Below are 21,652 nucleotides of genomic sequence, written 5' to 3'. Positions count from 1 at the left end.
AACGGGGGGGAACGGTACGGGGGGAGGGGGAGGGTTTAACGGTAGGGGGGAGGGTTTAACGGTAGGGGGAGGGTTTAACGGTAGGTGGGGGGGGAGGGGGAAACGGTAGGTGGGGGGGAGGGGGAAACGGTAGGTGGGGGGAGGGGGAGGGGGAAACGGTAGGTGGGAGGGGGAAACGGTACGGGGGGAACGGTACGGGGGGAACGGTCGGGGGGGGGGGGGAACGGTACTGAGGGAGGGGGGTAAACGGTACGGGGGGGTACGATACGGGGGGATACGATACGTGGGGGAAACGGTACGGGGGGAAACGGTACGTACGGGAGAAACGGTACGGGGAAAAGGTACCGGGGGTACGATACGGGGGGATACGATACGGGGGATACGGTACGGGGGGAAACGGTACGGGAGGAAACGGTACGGGGAGGAAACGGTACGGGGGGGAAACGGTACGGGGGGGGACGGTACGTACGGGAGAAACGGTACGTACGGGAGAAACGGTACGGGGGATGGTACAGGGGGAACGGTATGGGGGAACGGTACAGGGGGAACTGGTACGGGGGAACTGCTATAGGGGAAATTTAATATAGGAAATAGGAAAAAGTAGACGTAAAAAATTTTTATAGTTAACTGATAAGCCTAGTATTAAATGTAGATATAGCTCCTGAAAGTTTGCTAATTTATCATAGAATCGTATCAAAGAGAGACAATGTAAGAATAAAACACAAAATTACTTGAGCCCTTCTCTGTGTCTTGGCCTGGATCAGGAGCTGGAGCTTGTTCCTGGGGAACTTCCCTGGTGCCCCAGGAGACAACGTGGAGGTTGGCCAGGGAGTAGATGATGAGCAGCATGGAGGTTGATGGGATGCTGGGGAGTGGGGGTAGTCAGATACATACACAATATATACATGCTTTATATAAAGTACTCATGTTATTTGAGAACAATAAAAGAACTAAATGTACAAGCATCAGCCACCAACCAGAGGAAGTAGAGAAACCCATGCAGCAGACATGTAAACTCCATAGGATGAAGAAGGGCTGTAGCAACAAATATACTGATGACTGTGACAAGGAAGATGGTGGAGACGGAACAAAAGCCGTAGGTGGCAGCTTGCTTGATCAGCCCCACCAGGACCAGCATCATCAGCATGGAGTAGACCAAGGATATGATGGCAGCATACGCCAACTGTCAACACACAAAACAAGATTTTATCAGCATGGAGTAGATCAAGGATATGATGGCTGCATACGCTAACTGTCAACACACAAAACAAGATTTTTTTTTGTTTTGTTCATTTTAAAAGAAAACTAATTTTTTTTATATAATACTAAGTATTTCATATGTAACATTGAATTAACTATAATAACTTTTATGTGCAGCTATTTTGAATGTTTGAAGTTATTCTATTCCTTGAGACTGTAATACAATATGTCATTTTTTATAATTCATTAAACCATATACAATCAAGGTGTCCAAATTTTTTCTTCATGAAAAAACCAACAGACTTACAAAGTCTGGCAGCCAATCAGATTGGTTTTTTTAACATAATTTTTAATTAAATTAACTAATTATCCTGCAGTATTAATTATAGAGTTATACCAAAATATTGTACCAGCCTACTTGTGTTAAAATACTAACCTGAGTTTTAGAATTAGATTTGAAGCACAAAATGACAAAAATGACAACAGGTATAAGATTGATGAGTAGGGCTCCGTACAGTGGGATATCTGGGTAGGCCGTGTTGATTGCTCCAAGGATCAGCAGAAAAATTGTGCCAGGAGTTATCATACCTGGACAGTCAAGAAAAAACTGGTCACTTAGAAATTTTTATTTTAAATTACAATATACTTTCCCTTAACATCTACAGAGCAAAACAAGTTAATAATTATCAATCAGACAGGTTTTGTTAATTGCTTTTATATTATATAATAACTACTCCCTGTTTAATGTGTTTTTATAACAAAAATTTGGATTTGGTATTCTCTATAAACAAATACCCAAACAATTGATGAACTTTGTAAGTAGGAGAGTCACTTGCCTGATGCTAGCAGGACTAGCTGGTAGAAAATGTAGAGAATATTAATGTCAGGGTTATTCTGGGTTGTACTGCGCCAGTTCTGCAGGGAAGAAAAAAATGTATAATGGCCATTTTAGATTGTCATAAAACCAGTAAACTTGGCCATTTTAGATTGTCATAGAACCAGTAAACTTGGCCATTTTAGATTGTCATAAAACCAGTAAACTTGGCTATTTTAGATTGTCATAAAACCAGTAAACTCAGCCATTTTAGATTGTCATAAAACCAGTAAACTTAACTAAAAATTTTAATTTTCAAAACATATTTTAAAGCTTTTTGTAACCAGATGTTTGCATGCAAAATCTGTACTAGTCGTCAAGTGGTTCATTTGAGTATTTTACTTAAAAGACACGGTAATAGTCTTAGCATAGATAATTAACTTTACAACAAGAGTTTGTAAGACTGTAATCAGACCTCGAGTAAGTCCATAATATTTGCAATAGTTGAAGGTGTCCATCTTCTGCGCTGATTATAAAATTCACTGAAGCCTTCAGGTGCAACCGTGTAGCTGTCCGAGGCAGCGCAGTACTCAACTCTGTAGCCTTGCTGGAGCAGAAGTGTACACAACCACCTGTCCTCACCTGCAGACAACAACCAACAAAATTAGGTCATCTACAACATCTACAACATGGCCAATGAAAGCTAGACTTATGCTAGATACAGGACTAAATGTATCATACACTTTCTACTTCTATTAACAAATTCTAATACCGCGTTTACACTTGCGACATGTATACTATACATGTCTAGAAAAAAAGCTTCGCAGTAAGTGAGTAGGCTCCCCCATTATCTTAGGCCCTATAGCGAAGTTTTTTTTTTCCCTAGAAATGTATAGTATACATGTCACAAGTGTAAACGCGGTATAATATTTTGTTTATTATTATTAAATTTGTCCAGTTGGAAGGGAACTTGGTGATAATTGCTAGTTTTGTTGTGTTTTGTACAAAAACGGGGTTAACCCTAACTTAAAGTTTATGTTCCTAGTTTTGTTTTGTACAAATTTGGGATTAACTCTGAGTTTGAGTTTATGTTCCTACCCTGATCATACTGGACGTAATGCCTGGCCTCTGTAGGGGGCGTGGTGTAGCGTTTCATCACATTATCATCCATCAGGGCTGAGCCGCGGAACAAGCTGAAGCATCCGGGGCTACAGAGGACACACCCTAGCATATGTTCTGTGGACTTCTGTAGCCAGTGGCTGATGGCGTATTCAAACTTCTGGTACCACGCCATGGGACCTGCACAGCAAACGATGGAGAAGTTTTAGATTTTTTACACTCCTCATTTTATTTCAGCAAAAAAAGAATCAGTTTCATGTTGTAGACAATTTTTACAACAAATAAAGTAGCAGGTTTTATTTGTTACACTTTTGATTTTATAAAGCACACAAGCCATTATATCAATACATCCGATTCTATCAGAGTAGAGATTTTACAAACTAAAATGGTTCTCCAATAAATTCAGCCTTATCTTAGACAAGAGATTGAACAAACTAAAAGAGTTCTCCAATATATCCAGCTCTATCTTATCTCTATCTACTAGTACCTATAAAAGTAAATCTGACAGTCTATGGGGCAAGTGAAGTAGAGTTCACTTGTTTCTGTGACCTCGGCATATGAAGAGATAGTACCTGCACCAACCTAAAACCTACTAGTACCTGCACCAACCTAAAACCTACACCAACCTAAAACCTACTAGTACCTGCACCAACTGGGTGAATTCTCCCACAGGCAGCACCAAGCCCTGGGTTTTTCTTCATGCGGTCGACCAAAATTTTTACAGCATCCGGCTGAAAGTCAATGTCTCCTGGGAATTTGTGAAATTCATACCACTGAGATAAAATTATTCCATTTGTTAATTAGTAAAATTAGTAAGATATTTAAATTAGCCTTATCTTGGGAGCATTCACAGCTATTATTAACATTTTAAAACTAGTTTATTTTTAACCTTTTTTTTTCCTACAACAAAATTTAAAAGCAAACTATAAACCTACTTTGTTTATTTGGAAAAAAAAAGCTATTAATGAAGAGAATTATTATTTCTTTGAATTTTCTTTTATCTAAAAAAATGCTAATATTTACTTATTATAAAATGCATTTAAAAACCAATGAGACTATTTTATTACCATCTAAAGCTAAAATAAATGTGTTGTCTGCTTGAATTCTTTTATCTTTTCTGCTCTTATTGCTGGACAGAAGTTGGTACCCCAGGAAATAGTACATGTACATGACCTGTAGAAATATAGTGAAATCTGCCTGATGATTTTTTTCTTAATGATCACCAACACTTGTAAATAAAACTGTGAAAACTTAACAAACTTTCTGCTAAAATTTTAAACTCCCATTTCAGCATAAAAAAATGCAAAAACTTTGAAGAAAAATAATTTACCTGGCTCCATCTTTTTCTGTGTCTAATTTTCATCTTGTCTTTTAGATGAGCCGTCAGCTTGTTGCCACCTGGTAGTATCCATTGAAGCCTGCCACCATAAGGGGTCTCATAACGTTTGGGTGGAGGCAGTTTGATCACTGAGTTGTAGACAGCGCTGTATCGTGGATTAAAAGATAAATCAGCTGACATACCTCAATGGTCATAGATAGTTTTTTTCCTCCATAACTTTAGAAAATTTGCAAACTACTCCATTTCCTGGAAGTCTTTATAATTAGAAATCAGTTGCATGTGATAATCAATGAGATAAATTCTGTGTAAGGAAATGTTACCTAACTGCTACATTGACCACTGCCACCAATTCCTTAACAAAACTGTTCACAGTGAAGTTTGTGTCGTTTTCACGATGGAGTTTAAACGCATCATCAAAAAATATGTGAGCTAAAAAATATGAATCAGTCACTTGTAAAAAAGGTAATACATTCAAATTACTAAATATTGTCAACAACTGATATATAGTAAATATAACTAATGGTTTTTTATTATAACTTTTATCTATAAAAAAACAAAAATAAAGTATGTAAAAAAATAACTAGTTCTAAATCCAGGATTTTTTAAACTGTCGTTCTGGTCAATGATTTTTTCTAGATAGTAAATATTGTAGGCCTACGTGTGTGGCCATCCTGTTATAACTACCTTCCAGCTCATAGTAATCCGGGTCCTCTATTTTAAAACCAAGCTGAGCATTTGTTCTGGCACTCTGGTCCTCATCTAATCTGTGGAGAAAACAAAGTGTAACAAACTAGTAGCAACAGTTTTAGATATTTGAAAATTAAGTTCAACATAGCAGAAATAGCAGTTTTAGATATTTGAAAATTATGTTCAACATAGCAGAAATAGCAGTTTTAAATATTTGAAAATTAAGTTCAACATAGCAGAAATAGCAGTTTTAGATATTTGAAAATTAAGTTCAACATAGCAGAAATAGCAGTTTTAGATATTTGAAAATTATGTTCAACATAGCAGAAATAGCAGTTTTAGATATTTGAAAATTAAGTTCAACATAGCAGAAATAGCAGTTTTAGATATTTGAAAATTATGTTCAACATAGCAGAAATAGCAGTTTTAGATACTTGAAAATTAAGTTCAACATAGCAGAAATAGCAGTTTTAGATATTTGAAAATTATGTTCAACATAGCAGAAATAGCAGTTTTAGATATTTGAAAATTAAGTTCAACATAGCAGAAATAGCAGTTTTAGATATTTGAAAATTAAGTTCAACATAGCAGAAATAGCAGTTTTAGATATTTGAAAATTAAGTTCAACATAGCAGAAATAGCAGTTTTAGATATTTGAAAATTAAGTTCAACATAGCAGAAATAGCTTGACTTCATAAACCTGTTCTATCAGAAATATTTTGCAAATGGTTGCAGATTGGTGATTCTTGATTGAATGTTTAATTATGTGGCTATAAGAACCAAAAATATATATATAGATTTGAAGGCAACAAACTGTAAAAAAAATGTGTATTTAGAACAAATCAACTGCGGTAGCTGTGTAATTATACAAGTTAATAGTTTGTACCTTAAAATAGTGGCTGGTAAAATTGTATACCTTTAAATGATGGAAGGTAATAATTTGTACCTTAAAGTAGTGGAATGTCATTTTTTGTACCTTAAAATGGTGGCATGTAAAATTTTGAACCTGTAAATGAAGGAAGGTAATAGTTTTTCCCTTAAAATGTTAAATGGTGGTAGAATCTAGTTACCTTAAAATGGATTTCAAAAGTTGAATCATTTCGTTATGCGTTTCATGCCACATGGTGGCGCAGACATGAATTATGGGAGTGTTCTCCCCTCTTAATTTAGATCGTGCCTCCTCTAGGTTTACAAATTCTTCACCAAATGGAGCATCCATCCACTTTGCGATATGCTGAAATTGTTGTTTGATGCAAGAAATTGTGTAAAAAATAAATATGTAGAAATTGATGTGTGTTAAGATGAAAAATAATTGAAATAAATAAAGCATTTAGATTTACACCGTAATTACTTTAAAATTAGAAACATTTAATTAATTACAAATGTAACATGAAACCTACCTTATCCTCCTTTGGCTCATTATCAAACCTACGCCTGTTGCCCATGATAGATTGTTCCAGTAAAATGCCACAGTACAGAGGCTGAACAAACAATCTACAGACAAAGCAAAGTCAACCTGCATTTTTTCATAAAGTCAACCTGCATTTTTTCATAAAGTCAACCTGCATTTTTTCATAAAGTCAACCTGCATTTTTTCATAAAGTCAACCTGCATTTTTTCATAAAGTCAACCTTCATTTTTTCATAAAGTCAACCTTCATTTTTTCATAAAGTCAACCTTCATTTTTTCATAAAGTCAACCTGCATTTTTTCATAAAGTCAACCTGCATTTTTTCATAAAGTCAACCTTCATTTTTTCATAAAATCAATGCTTGTCCTTCTTTATTGTCAACTTTCATCCTTAAATAAATCAAGGATTAGGGTCTAATACTTGTAGGCCTACAGAGACCTGATAAATGTGATTTCATTTATGTAGTTTTGATTTTAACAGGTCATTTAGCCATTAATACTACAACATTCTGTAACCAGCAGTAAAAAAAAAAAACCTGCCTACTACTAGCATAAAAAAAAAAAAACTTCCAACAACAAGCATTAAAAAAACCTGCCCACACCTAGCAGTAAAAAAAAACCTTCCCACACCTAGCAGTAAAAAAATACCTGTCCACACCTAGCAGTAAAAAAAATCTGCTTACTTCTCAGTTCTTGCCATCCTCTCAGCTTTGGATGTCCAGACATGGTTTGTGACAATGAGAAATGATAAGTAGCCAAACACCCCCACAATGATCCAGTATCTATCCTGCAAGTTGCTGAGGTATTCTGCTAGCGAACTGTCAGTCCCCACATCAGACCAGGATACGGCACATCCAAAAAATTTCTATGCAAAAGGTTTCAAAACATAGATAAACATTTTTTTTTTACTTTTTACTTTTTTTCATCACTCATCCCAGTTTCATCTTATTAAAGATGAAGTTATTATATAGGCCAGGGCTTAAAATACATAAGGTATGCAGAAAACTACACTTCACTACCTCTTTGGGATATATTCATGATAGAATTTGCTGCTTTGTTAATGAATAATTGATACACTGATAATACCTCCAAATATTCTGGGTGCTGAGGTATTATGCACAAAATCAAATCATTGATATACTGAAATTACCTGTAAATATTCTGGGTGTTGATGCATTAGGCACAAAATCAAATAATTGATATACTGAAATTACCTGTAAATATTCTGGGTGTTTGTACATTAAGCACAAAATACCAAAAGTGACAGGTGTTACCAAGGACAAGGGGAGGGCAAAACTTGTCGTCTGCAGCAAAACTTGACAAGCAGATTTACTGAACTAAGAAAAAAATATTTTTAAATTACATAATGAATTCCTATTTTTTATGTATTATTTTAAATATTAAAAAAGTAAATCGCACCACTTAAGACAGTATCAGTAAACATTCAACCAAATCAACCACTGTTGGTTACCAACCTTGTAACAAGCGTTACTGGCTACAACACTAAACACAGCAATGAAAACGGGAATCAATGTGTTACAGTATGGCATATCCAGAATCTCCACGTCATTGGATAAAGTAAGGTCTTTAAACACTGAGCAGTTTTTAGAGGAATCTTGCAACAAGAATATAGTCTTCACACATGCTTGATCACCCCCACTGAAGTACAGGACAGCGTAAACTGACAATACAGATGATAATTTTAATTATCAAAACAACTTTAATATGTTTCATTAATTAAAGATGAATATTTATTTTATATTATAGCCTAGCAACTAAATAAATAGTTTCAAGCGCAATTTTAATTAAAAGTTTTATTTTGCAATTGTATTTTATAGTAAGCTGGAAATTCAGTCATTTAAATGGAAGTTTCCAAAATAATAGAAAAAATTCCAATTTTTTATTTGTTAGATGAATTATAATGTATATGGCTTCTTAGTCTAATAGACTGTTAGATGACTGTGTGTTGGAAATCAAAGTGTAAATTCTGGGTCTTAAGTTGAGAAGGGCCAGATGTTGCCTGTGTATCACATCCCCTCTCCCCACAATAATGGATGGACCCAAGGGACAGGATGTTACATACGCAACTTGGAATTAACTAAGAGCTGTCCAAAGGAAACCAGAGTTGGTAACCACATTTGGCGAAGGGGCTCCACTCCCGTTTAAGTTCAGAATATTATTTTGTCCCCAGCTGACAAGCATCATCTGCCCAGGGTTCAAACATCCAAACAACCAAACATCCAAACAACCAAACATCCAAACATCCAAACAACCAAACAACCAAACATCCAAACAACCAAACATCCAAACAACCAAACATCCAAACATCCAAACAACCAAACATCCAAACAACCAATTAACATGAAGTAAAAGTACACTTCAGCAAAACAACCAATCAATTGTAATGAAGATTCATGGTATAAAAACAACAAAATAATGTCATATTTTTTGTTATAAAAAACTAAGCAATCAAAATGGGTTTTTATGGTGAAAATCAACTAACCGTGTAAAGTTTAAATAATTAAAAAAGTTGAAACAAATACAGACTAACCAATTGTAAAACCAATCTTCCATAAGCTCATCAACAGGGAGATTTTAGTCCTTCTGGTCAGTAACTTTAAAAACTTCCTCATCTGTGCACTACAGCCATCATCTCCTTTTTTTGGTGAATTTTTATAGATGAAATAGTTGTCCCAACTGGCAAGTGAGACAAAGACAAGTGAAACTGGCAACAAGATGACCATGGTCCAGGAGCTTGTGTGGGTGTAGGCTCTGTACGTCCATAAGGCAATGGCCGCCCAGTGAGTCAGGCAAGACACTAAATTCAGCAGCCTCCACAAGAATTCACTGAAGAGTTCCAGAAAAAAGTTTAATGCATGAACTGTTTAAAATGTATACTGATGAGTTGTCTAACCTGTAAGTGACTGACCAATGCTTAATTTATGTAACTAGTTTAAATAATAGTTAAATGACACCTGATTTATATAACTGGTCTATCTATTAAGTAATTAATTTAATTAAAGACATTTTTTATAATCTAAAATTATTTTTGCAATCAATTTTGGAGTATACAATACTAAAAAACAAATTCTACTACACCGTTTTTGACATTGATTTTAAAAATTATGTAATAGTCATAAAACACTTTCTAAACAAAAACAGACCTACAATATTACATTTAGAATGAAGTTTTTTAAAATTGATTTCAAAGCTTTTTAAATAGAAACAGACCTACAATGGAGTCCAATTTTTCCTTCACTTATTAACTCATACCTCTTTATATCCACTGTGTGGGGTGGTGCAGCTGTGTGGGGTGTGAGGGTGGTTAGTACAGCTGGCACAGCAACAACACAGGTCAACAGCAAGTTACCCACCAGCGGATCGTGGTGGGGGAGGACGTAAAAGACCAAGGTACACAGGCCGAAGGAGTGGAGACTTTCTTTGACCAGCGCCTGGAAAAATTGTACACATGGCATTAACACTATCACACAATGTATGCATCTTCAGAACCAGACTGATCTTACTCCAGTTTTAAGTTTTGTTTTCCTTAACATTTCTATATTAAAGTTTTTGGTCAAATGGAATGGTTGTGTAACTTGTTTTCCTTAACATTTCTATATTAAAGTTTTTGGTCAAATGAAATGGTTGTGTAACTTGTTTTCCTTAACATTTCTATATTCAGTGTTTGGTGAATGAAATGGTTGTGTAACTTGTTTTCCTTAACATTTCTATATTCAGTGTTTGGTGAATGAAATGGTTGTGTAACTTGTTTTCCTTAACATTTCTATATTCAGTGTTTGGTGAATGAAATGGTTGTGTAACTTGTTTTCCTTAACATTTCTATATTAAAGTGTTTGGTCAAATGAAATGGTTGTGTAACTTGTTTTCCTTAACATTTCTATATTCAGTGTTTGTTGAATGAAATGGTTGTGTAACTTGTTTTCCTTAACATTTCTATATTAAAGTGTTTGGTCAAATGAAATGGTTGTGTAACTTGTTTTCCTTAACATTTCTATATTAAAGTGTTTGGTCAAATGAAATGGTTGTGTAACTTGTTTTCCTTAACATTTCTATATTAAAGTGTTTGGTCAAATGAAATGGTTGTGTAACTTGTTTTCCTTAACATTTCTATATTCAGTGTTTGGTCAAATGAAATGGTTGTGTAACTTGTTTTCCCATTTCTATATTAAAGTGTTTGGTGAATGAAATGGTTGTGTAACTTGTTTTCCTTAACATTTCTATATTAAAGTGTTTGGTCAAATGAAATGGTTGTGTAACTTGTTTTCCTTAACATTTCTATATTAAAGTGTTTGGTGAATGAAATGGTTGTGTAACTTGTTTTCCTTAACATTTCTATATTCAGTGTTTGGTGAATGGAATGGTTGTGTAACTTGTTTTCCTTAACATTTCTATATTAAAGTGTTTGGTCAAATGAAATGGTTGTGTAACTTGTTTTCCTTAACATTTCTATATTAAAGTGTTTGGTCAAATGAAATGGTTGTGTAACTTGTTTTCCTTAACATTTCTATATTAAAGTTTTTGGTCAAATGGAATGGTTGTGTAACTTGTTTTCCTTAACATTTCTATATTAAAGTTTTTGGTCAAATGAAATGGTTGTGTAACTTGTTTTCCTTAACATTTCTATATTCAGTGTTTGGTGAATGAAATGGTTGTGTAACTTGTTTTCCTTAACATTTCTATATTCAGTGTTTGGTGAATGAAATGGTTGTGTAACTTGTTTTCCTTAACATTTCTATATTCAGTGTTTGGTGAATGAAATGGTTGTGTAACTTGTTTTCCTTAACATTTCTATATTAAAGTGTTTGGTCAAATGAAATGGTTGTGTAACTTGTTTTCCTTAACATTTCTATATTCAGTGTTTGTTGAATGAAATGGTTGTGTAACTTGTTTTCCTTAACATTTCTATATTAAAGTGTTTGGTCAAATGAAATGGTTGTGTAACTTGTTTTCCTTAACATTTCTATATTAAAGTGTTTGGTCAAATGAAATGGTTGTGTAACTTGTTTTCCTTAACATTTCTATATTAAAGTGTTTGGTCAAATGAAATGGTTGTGTAACTTGTTTTCCTTAACATTTCTATATTCAGTGTTTGGTCAAATGAAATGGTTGTGTAACTTGTTTTCCCATTTCTATATTAAAGTGTTTGGTGAATGAAATGGTTGTGTAACTTGTTTTCCTTAACATTTCTATATTAAAGTGTTTGGTCAAATGAAATGGTTGTGTAACTTGTTTTCCTTAACATTTCTATATTAAAGTGTTTGGTGAATGAAATGGTTGTGTAACTTGTTTTCCTTAACATTTCTATATTCAGTGTTTGGTGAATGGAATGGTTGTGTAACTTGTTTTCCTTAACATTTCTATATTAAAGTGTTTGGTCAAATGAAATGGTTGTGTAACTTGTTTTCCTTAACATTTCTATATTAAAGTGTTTGGTCAAATGAAATGGTTGTGTAACTTGTTTTCCTTAACATTTCTATATTAAAGTGTGTGGTGAATGAAATGGTTGTGTAACTTGTTTTCCTTAACATTTCTATATTAAAGTGTTTGGTCAAATGAAATGGTTGTGTAACTTGTTTTCCTTAACATTTCTATATTCAGTGTTTGGTCAAATGAAATGGTTGTGTAACTTGTTTTCCTTAACATTTCAATATTCAGTGTTTGGTCAAATGAAATGGTTGTGTAACTTGTTTTCCTTAACATTTCTATATTCAGTGTTTGGTCAAATGAAATGGTTGTGTAACTTGTTTTCCTTAACATTTCTATATTCAGTGTTTGGTCAAATGAAATGGTTGTGTAACTTGTTTTCCTTACCATTTCTATATTCAGTGTTTGGTCAAATGGAATGGTTGTGTAACTTGTTTTCCTTACCATTTCTATATTCAGTTTGGTGAAATGGAATGGTTGTGTAACTTGTTTTCCTTACCATTTCTATATTAAAGTGTTTGGTCAAATGAAATGGTTGTGTAACTTGTTTTCCTTAACATTTCTATATTAAAGTGTTTGGTCAAATGAAATGGTTGTGTAACTTGTTTTCCTTAACATTTCTATATTAAAGTGTGTGGTGAATGAAATGGTTGTGTAACTTGTTTTCCTTAACATTTCTATATTAAAGTGTTTGGTCAAATGAAATGGTTGTGTAACTTGTTTTCCTTAACATTTCTATATTCAGTGTTTGGTCAAATGAAATGGTTGTGTAACTTGTTTTCCTTAACATTTCTATATTCAGTGTTTGGTCAAATGAAATGGTTGTGTAACTTGTTTTCCTTAACATTTCTATATTCAGTGTTTGGTCAAATGAAATGGTTGTGTAACTTGTTTTCCTTAACATTTCTATATTCAGTGTTTGGTCAAATGAAATGGTTGTGTAACTTGTTTTCCTTACCATTTCTATATTCAGTGTTTGGTCAAATGGAATGGTTGTGTAACTTGTTTTCCTTACCATTTCTATATTCAGTTTGGTGAAATGGAATGGTTGTGTAACTTGTTTTCCTTACCATTTCTATATTCAGTGTTTGGTCAAATGGAATGGTTGTGTAACTTGTTTTCCTTACCATTTCTATATTCAGTGTTTGGTCAAATGGAATGGTTGTGTAACTTGTTTTCCTTACCATTTCTATATTCAGTGTTTGGTCAAATGGAATGGTTGTGTAACTTGTTTTCCTTACCATTTCTATATTCAGTGTTTGGTCAAATGGAATGGTTGTGTAACAATGATAAAAAAAATATGGTCACAATTCTAATACAGTGTTGCCTTAGTGGTATAGAACAAAATGGTGCATAAATGATGAATAAATTGATACATTACATTTGAACAATTGGGATCTGGGGCAGCAAGATTTATGTGTGTGTGTGTATTATAGTGTGTATAAATGTATGTTTATATATATATATATATATATATATATATATATATATATATATATATATATATATATATATATATATATATATATATATATATATATGCATATACACTAGCTTACACCAGGGGTCTCCAAATTGCGGGCCGGATACGGCCCGCGAAGTCCTCTCATCCGGCCCGCGGGGATCATTTTGTCCACGGAAAAAAACGTTTGTTGGTGATAGCTGAGGAACTTTGCCCAGAAAAATCAAATACATGCCCGGAAGAAACTGGCCCCCGATCTGAAATTCGATAGTCGGACTGAAAAGTTTGGAGACCCCTGGCTTACACCCATGCTTCGCTACTGTGTTTATTGGATTTTACCTCAGGGTATGGGAGGGGGGGGGGGGGGGGGGAAATAAGCATTGATATCAGGCCACAAGTTATGACGTCATATCTGCCTTTGGTGACGGTTCGTGGTGGTTGGGGAAGGCGGTGCAGGGGAGTAGACCAGTCGGATTAAGACTTACTGCTTTACCAAATTTTTGAGGCAGTTGTGATTTGATTATTGCAGCAATTTAAATAAAATATCAAAAGCTCTTTAGACTTGATTTGTTTTTAAATTGAGGGCAATGAGATTATATGGGATAGAATAGTCAGCCCAGAACTCTTGAGTAGAGTGGGAGGGGGGGGATCTCCCTGGCTAGCACATTAAAACCCCTACAACTTAAAACTTACAACAAACAGCATTCCCTTTGAGATCCTATTTGTCACGTTGAAAATAACTTTCCAGGCTGCTGCGCAGAAGATGAAGCAATATGGCGCCACGATGATAAGCACCACTGACCACACCCACCTAACATCAGTGCTGGGATGGGTCCTTGTTAAAAATATGTGCAGACGTTTTACACCACGTGCATCGATGGTAAACGAGTCGTCTGCCCAGCTCGAGTTCTTAGGACGCAGATAAAACGTTGTGATGAGCAGCGTTAGGCGGGAAAAGACCGCGAAGGTCAGGACCGCTATGGAGCAGACGACGAGAAAGACTAACTTGAGGACAACTCGCGCCGTCTTCCCAGAATTCGCCTCGGAGGTCGACTTGACCTCGTCCCCGGGGTTGGCGTAGAATACATCCCATGTTTTCCGTCGGTTGGGTCTGCAGGCCAGAAATAAATTAGTGTTAGATTCTAAATATATAAAGGAGGTCAAGTAAATGGAGTTCGTGGTAACTTTGTTTTGTCTTCATGTTATTGACTGTATGACCGAATGTATGTGGTGCTATGTACTTTACACCCTACTACATGTTATGTTACATAGTATGCTTCTTACTGTAACTTAGTTATTCGCCTACGTGTGATTAATTTTCTGGGAAAGGGGGGGGGGAGTTGTTTCACATGATGTGGAAATGTTTGCCGGCTAGAAGAGTGACCTCAAAGTGAGGCTTGACCTAGATCAGTTTATCGGATGAGCGAAACTATGGACAGAGAACTACTCACTTTAAAGACGATTTCCTGTGGGTCAGGTTTTCAGATCCATTCGTAGACTGACGTATGTCTCCTGCTATGACGTCATTCTTGATAAAGACTTCATCATCCACGGAGTCAGCACGCTCCAACGACTCAACGGCGTCACTGACGTCATAGCTCTTGTGGTCTGGCATGTCCGTCTCATAAGCAAAGTTGACATGGGCTGGCCCAGCTCGAGAGCCCCGCCTCTCGTACCTGCCACCCCCGGTCTGGACGAGTCCAGTTTTGTCGTGAAGTTTGTACAGAGTTCCGTGGTTGGATGCGACCCCCGGAAACGCCATCAGGCTTGGGAATATGTTGGGGTCAGGTGATATCTAGAACATTCGACACTCTGTTATATAGAAGTCGCCCATACAATGGTGTCTGGATATAACAAACACATACAATGGCACACATAAGATTTGCCATAAAAATGTACTTATATGTATGCACATCTGCTCTCCTACTTCAGATCCATACTCGACGTAGCTGAGTTCACCCAGCTCTTATAAGTACCTGACTCATGTTTGGGAAGGCGTCTGGGCCTAGTGCTGACCACATTGTCCCTTTATGTGCCGAGGTAAAAGAAGTAGATAAACTCTACTCCATCAGCCCCATGAATCACCAGGTCCGAAAGAGTCATTTTACTTTTACATTTATGCAGATATATAATTAAAAAGTGTATCATTTATATTGTATACCACACACATAGGTTACCAAGGCCTATACGTATAAATATGCTTATTTATTTCTAAACTATGTATATATATATATATATATATATATATATATATATATATATATATATATATATATATATATATATATATATATATATATATATATATATATATATATATATATATATATATATATATATAAACGCACATATTTATTTCTAATCATGTACAAAAAAGATAACCTACATATTAAAACATCACGCACTATAATCCCAGTGTGAAATAAGAACCACATTGAGTGTTTGAAAACAGATTAGCATCTACATGATGTAACGATAACAGACCCATCTGGTGGGTCAGAGTTCAAATGTAGGGTCAAGAAACGTCCAATCGTGTACGGGTGGTTACGCATGACGTCATCTGCTGACATCAGGCCGAGCGTGAGCTCATCTCGAAATAGTACACTGTGAAGCTTGTCTAACGCCTTGTATCCCAGGATATTTTTTTTAAATCTACTATAGATCTATATCTATGTATCAGGTACGGGCCAATGCTGTGTGAGGGCTTGTATTTGTTCCTCCTCCGTCTACAGTGACAGATACAGACAGATACACACAGATACACACAGATACACACAGATACAGACAGATACACACAGATACAGACAGATACACACAGATACACACAGATACAGACAGATACACACAGATACACACAGATACACACAGATACACACAGATACACACAGATACACACAGATACACACAGATACACACAGATACACACAGATACACACAGATACACACAGATACACACAGATACACACAGATACACACAGATACACACAGATACACACAGATACACACAGATACACACAGATACACACAGATACACACAGATACACACAGATACACACAGATACACACAGACCATGAAACTGCCAGCCCCACATCAATAAAGATGTAGAATACTGTAGATGATCTTGAAAAATAAATATTGAGATAACTAAAGTTAAATTAAGCTGTTAGATCATTCTTCAAATGTTTGTTTAATATCACATAATCTATTCTCGACAACTGGATTCCCGATTAATATTAGATCTTTTTTCACGTTATGTAGCTAGAGATTCAAGTTACAGAGGTCAATAAAGCAGATGAAGTAGAGTTTATGTGTTACCGAAACATCGAACATGAAGAGGTAGTACCCAGCCGCTTTTTGGATAGACTCAAGGCTTTAGTTTCTGTAGCGAGTAATTTGTTTTACGATATAAGGTTGCTGACCGTATGCTCAACCCCCAACCTGGAGGACTGGGGTGCTAGCTTTCGTCTGACCCCTACCCACGCAGACCTTCCCAGCTTGGTTGAACCTACTAGGAGTTTACACTGCCGCTGGTATAGCTCTGGGGGTGGTCAGGATACACAAGCTGCCAAGCCACGACAAGGCCCTAGCACCAGATGACAGGAGGAAGAAAACACCAAGAAGATTGGATACACCTGGGGACAGTTGGAGAGACTAGCCTGGATACACCTGGGGACAGTTGGAGAGACTAGCCTGGATACACCTGGGGACAGTTGGAGAGACTAGCCTGGATACACCTGGGGACAGTTGGAGAGACTAGCCTGGATACACCTCGGGACAGTTGGAGAGACTAGCCTGGATACACCTGGGGACAGTTGGAGAGACTAGCCTGGATACACCTCGGGACAGTTGGAGAGACTAGCCTGGATACACCTGGGGACAGTTGGAGAGACTAGCCTGGATACACCTGGGGACAGTTGGAGAGACTAGCCTGGATACACCTCGGGACAGTTGGAGAGACTAGCCTGGATACACCTGGGGACAGTTGGAGAGACTAGCCTGGATACACCTGGGGACAGTTGGAGAGACTAGCCTGGATACACCTCGGGACAGTTGGAGAGACTAGCCTGGATACACCTCGGGACAGTTGGAGAGACTAGCCTGGATACACCTGGGGACAGTTGGAGAGACTAGTCTGGATACACATGGGGACAGTTGGAGAGACTAGCCTGGATACACCTCGGGACAGTTGGAGAGACTAGTCTGGATACACCTGGGGACAGTTGGAGAGACTAGCCTGGATACACCTGGGGACAGTTGGAGAGACTAGCCTGGATACACCTCGGGACAGTTGGAGAGACTAGCCTGGATACACCTGGGGACAGTTGGAGAGACTAGCCTGGATACACCTGGGGACAGTTGGAGAGACTAGCCTGGATACACATGGGGACAGTTGGAGAGACTAGCCCAGGACAGGATACACCTGGGGACAGTTGGAGAGACTAACCCAGGACTGAGACGTCTGGAAAGCTCTTGTCAGCGGCCTATGTCCCAGTAGGCAAACCTAACCTAACCAAGCTCAGACTTGAGTAAAGAACCTAACAGGTGATTTCTAGAAGACTGGGGTCAATAACCTAACTGGTGATTTCTAGAAGACAGGGATCAAGGACTGGTGATTTCTAGTGTGCTCTACTACCAGACCACGTCATCTTACTTACATTTGTACAGTAGTGGTCTAAATATTCATGTCAAGTCAAACTTTTTAATTTTTAAAACAATTTCTGAACTTCGACATTTAAGGAAGTGTAGCGTAATTTTTGTCGGGTGGGGATATGATTAAAGCTAAAGGAGCTTGATTTTTCAGTAAAATAATTACTTTTTAAAAGTTTTTATTTAACTCACTTCCTTGTCAGTCTGTCGCCAGTCTGTCGCCAGTCTGTCGCCAGTCTGTCGCCAGTCTGTCGCCAGTCTGTCGCCAGTCTGTCGTCAGTCTGTCGCCAGTCTGTCGCCAGTCTGTCGCCAGTCTGTCGTCAGTCTGTCGCCAGTCTGTCGCCAGTCTGTCGCCAGTCTGTCGTCAGTCTGTCGTCAGTCGTCATTCTGTCGTCAGTCGTCATTCTGTCGTCAGTCGTCTATCGTCAGTCTGTCGTCAGTCGTCTGTCGCCAGTCTGTCGTCAGTCGTCAGTCTGTCGTCAATCGTCAGTCTGTCGACAGTCTGTCGTCAGTCGTCAGTCTGTCGTCAATCGTCAGTCTGTCGACAGTCTGTCATCAGCAGTGGCGGAACTAGAAAAAATGGGCCACCCCGCAAAAAAATTTTTTGGGCCCCCGTATGTATATATATATATATATATATATATATATATATATATATATATATATATATATATATATATATATATATATATATACATATATATATATATACACACAAACACAATACGAACATAGGATACTCATTTCTGGCCTGATCGGGTTTTGAAAAGAAAAATTCAATTAAATCTAATCACAACATGTCGTGTGTATGTGTGCATTGGTCTGTTTTTTGAATATCTGTTTTCTTTTATGTTTACCTTAATACCTCTAATTATTAAGTCGGTCAAAAGTATATAAATCATGAAGCTTTGTATAAGTAATGGTGTCTCGGGTTATGTTTATATTTATGATTTTTCGTATTTATATTATTCCTTTTAACTATGTTTCATTTTTATACTTTACCATTCTTTAGTACTTATTTTTAAAAAAAATAATAATTAAGATAAGTAATTGCTGTTTAATTTGATTATTACAAATCTATTAAAATTAGCTTATAAGCACCCCTATTTGACTATTTCAAAAAAGGGAAATAATTTATGGAAGTGATTTGAACGTTTATCTTTCACACTACAGCTCGTGTGTATATTTTTTTTTTAAATTTTACGCAACAGCATGTCTTAGCTACTATATACATCACAACAGTATTAGATCTGTTATCTGTTTGTTATTTTACAAAACCACTAACTATCAAGGTGCCAGTGACGAAACTAATATATGTATATATATAACACGCTATCATTCGTGTATTTATTTGAGGCGTTTGCCTTGTTTTTTAAAACAGTGGTTATTAAACGTAAACAATGTCGGTACTTTATTTCTTGGCTATTAGTTGTTAGAGCGCTATTTTGTCAACACTACCACCGATACGAGGCAGCTTAGTTGTTGGGGCGCTATCTATTCGCTTCTTGTAAGGCTAAGAGCGGGAGGGGAGGTCTGAGAACGGAACTTAAAAGGGACAACAAAGCACCGATGTGCTTTTATCCATCAGTACCAAATTTGGGATGGTCTCAAAAAGCCGTCTTAATATCTAGCGGCCTCTCGTGCAATTGATGTTTTTTTTTAAAAATTTTGCCGACAACAGTGTGTGTTTGATTGTAGGAAAAAGAATATACAAGAGCGTAGGATGGTGTCTATAGAATAAAGATACTACAACCGCAGCTACAGTATTCTTTTTTCAAAACAACCATCAGGTCAAAAATGCAAGAAAATTAACTTTAACTATAAAAAAATTATTATGGGCCGCTGTGGGCCCCCTAAACGGCGTGGGCTCCCCCGCATTGCGGGGTCTGGCGGCACTGTAGTTCCGCCCCTGGTCATCAGTCTGTCGTCAGTCTGTCGTCCGTCTATCGTCAGTATGTCGTCAGTCGTCTGTCGCCAGTCTGTCGTCAGTCGTCAGTCTGTCGTCAATCGTCAGTCTGTCGACAGTCTGTCGTCAGTCGTCAGTCTGTCGTCAATCGTCAGTCTGTCGTCAATCGTCAGTCTGTCATCAGTCTGTCGTCAGTCTGTCATCCGTCTGTCGTCCGTCTGTCGTTAGTCTGTTTAGATCGAAATGCCCGAGCGAAATTAGAGTCACTTCTAACTGACAGATACGGTTCGTAGTTAGTACGTGGGTCAAGACATGAAAACTACTTGAAGACATTATTTTTTTAATGAATTAATTAAAATTGTGTCTAATTAGTAGGTTGTGAACGCAAAACAAAATATGTATAATAGTGCGGAATATTATTAGTACTTTATAAATTTATTTACATGCGTTGTTTTTTTTTTTGTTTTGTTTTTTGATAAATCGGAAGTAGCGAAAATTACTACTTCCGGTCAACGGAAATTACTCAATAGTTGCCAGAAGGCAGAGAATTAGATCTTTTTACTTACATGTTAAATTTCATTTATCAATCTGAAATAGTACTAGCGTTATAGGCTTTTGAAAAATTGAAAGTAGAAAAGTTCCACTTCCGGTTATCGGAAATCGCTGAAAAGTTGATACGGATCTACGATTTTGATATAATACTTATATATGAAATTTCACCAACCTAGCTTTAATGGTACTCACGTTATTATGTTTACACACACACACACAGACACACAGACATACGGACAAGATTGCAAAACTATGTTTTTCCGACTCGGGTGTACAACGTCGAGATTTTCAAAAATCCTTTTTTTTTTTTTTTTTTTTTTTTTGCGCGATTACAAGACTTTCTCTATACTTCGTATATACGAGAAAGTAAAAAATTAAACTTCGGTAATAAATTCATAAAAAATGTTTTTTAAACGTAGGGGGGGGGGGGTAACTAAGTGGAGTTTACGTTAACGGAGGGGTGGGGGTGAAGGAGGGGGGGTATCGTCCTTAACGAGCTACTTATAGTGTTTTAAAGAAATATTTTCAGTGGCAGCGTTGGTACTGTCGAATTCACAAATTATGAATTACTGAAAAGTAGAAAAAACAACAACTAAATAGCGGCGTATGGTATGCCGCGGGCCGGCTCGTGCACTAAAAAGTAGAAAATAAATTATACACTACTATTTAAATAACTATACAGAAAAACGTGGGTAACTTTAGTATCTATTGGATACCTTTACAAATATTTAGGAAGAGACCCCAGCTTGTTATTAAAACTTTCTTTATGAATTGTTTTAGTTTAATTTTTTTCTTTGTATGTCATGTTGAAGAGAGGGGCATAAATGGAAATAACTCGTGCTTACCTCGCTGTAATTCTCGCCCATGATCGCAGCTATTTCGTCACCCACACACCGCTGACATTGTACAGTTCAAGTTCAGTGTTGGCTGTATTTATAGACCAGCAACACTAATAGACTGACCAGCAACAGTTATAGACTGACCAGCAACACTAATAGACTGACCAGCAACACTAATAGACTGACCAGCAACACTAATAGACTGACCAGCAACACTAATAGACTGACCAGC

General features: G+C 36.7%; 2 protein-coding genes across 4 annotated transcripts in view; both read right to left on the bottom strand.

Moving 5' to 3' along the window:
- LOC131946986 (chitin synthase chs-2-like) overlaps window positions 1-9,411 on the bottom strand; it is a 21,841-nt gene extending 12,430 nt beyond the window's left edge. For 2 of the 3 annotated variants that reach the window (XR_009387813.1, XM_059308054.1), the window contains exons 1-17: window positions 9,120-9,411; window positions 8,044-8,249; window positions 7,783-7,905; window positions 7,252-7,433; window positions 6,560-6,653; window positions 6,230-6,393; window positions 5,157-5,236; window positions 4,793-4,901; window positions 4,464-4,617; window positions 4,201-4,306; window positions 3,777-3,881; window positions 3,113-3,313; window positions 2,490-2,656; window positions 2,037-2,115; window positions 1,637-1,788; window positions 978-1,183; window positions 732-865 (exon numbers count right to left, since the gene is read on the bottom strand). Coding sequence is in view for 2 of the 3 variants with exons in the window: in XM_059308054.1 (XP_059164037.1) it covers window positions 732-865; window positions 978-1,183; window positions 1,637-1,788; window positions 2,037-2,115; window positions 2,490-2,656; window positions 3,113-3,313; window positions 3,777-3,881; window positions 4,201-4,306; window positions 4,464-4,617; window positions 4,793-4,901; window positions 5,157-5,236; window positions 6,230-6,393; window positions 6,560-6,653; window positions 7,252-7,433; window positions 7,783-7,905; window positions 8,044-8,249; window positions 9,120-9,312 (2,455 nt within the window). In the remaining variant the exon portion in view is untranslated. The other variant, XM_059308055.1, reaches the window with a different exon arrangement.
- LOC131947013 (uncharacterized) lies at window positions 9,393-21,652 on the bottom strand. The gene is made up of 5 exons (XM_059308095.1): window positions 21,427-21,652; window positions 14,927-15,270; window positions 14,169-14,586; window positions 9,804-10,020; window positions 9,393-9,415 (listed from the first exon to the last, which is right to left on the bottom strand). Exons 1-5 carry the CDS (start codon window positions 21,445-21,447, stop codon window positions 9,393-9,395), a joined length of 1,023 nt encoding a protein of 340 aa, XP_059164078.1. The 5' UTR covers window positions 21,448-21,652.

This window comes from Physella acuta, unplaced genomic scaffold, assembly GCF_028476545.2.
Source record: "Physella acuta isolate Inbredline_101_S28 unplaced genomic scaffold, ASM2847654v3 ptg000579l, whole genome shotgun sequence".
Taxonomy (NCBI): domain Eukaryota; kingdom Metazoa; phylum Mollusca; class Gastropoda; family Physidae; genus Physella; species Physella acuta.
The sequence above is the reverse complement of the archived record's forward strand: the minus strand, read 5'-3'. Positions and strand labels throughout refer to the sequence as shown.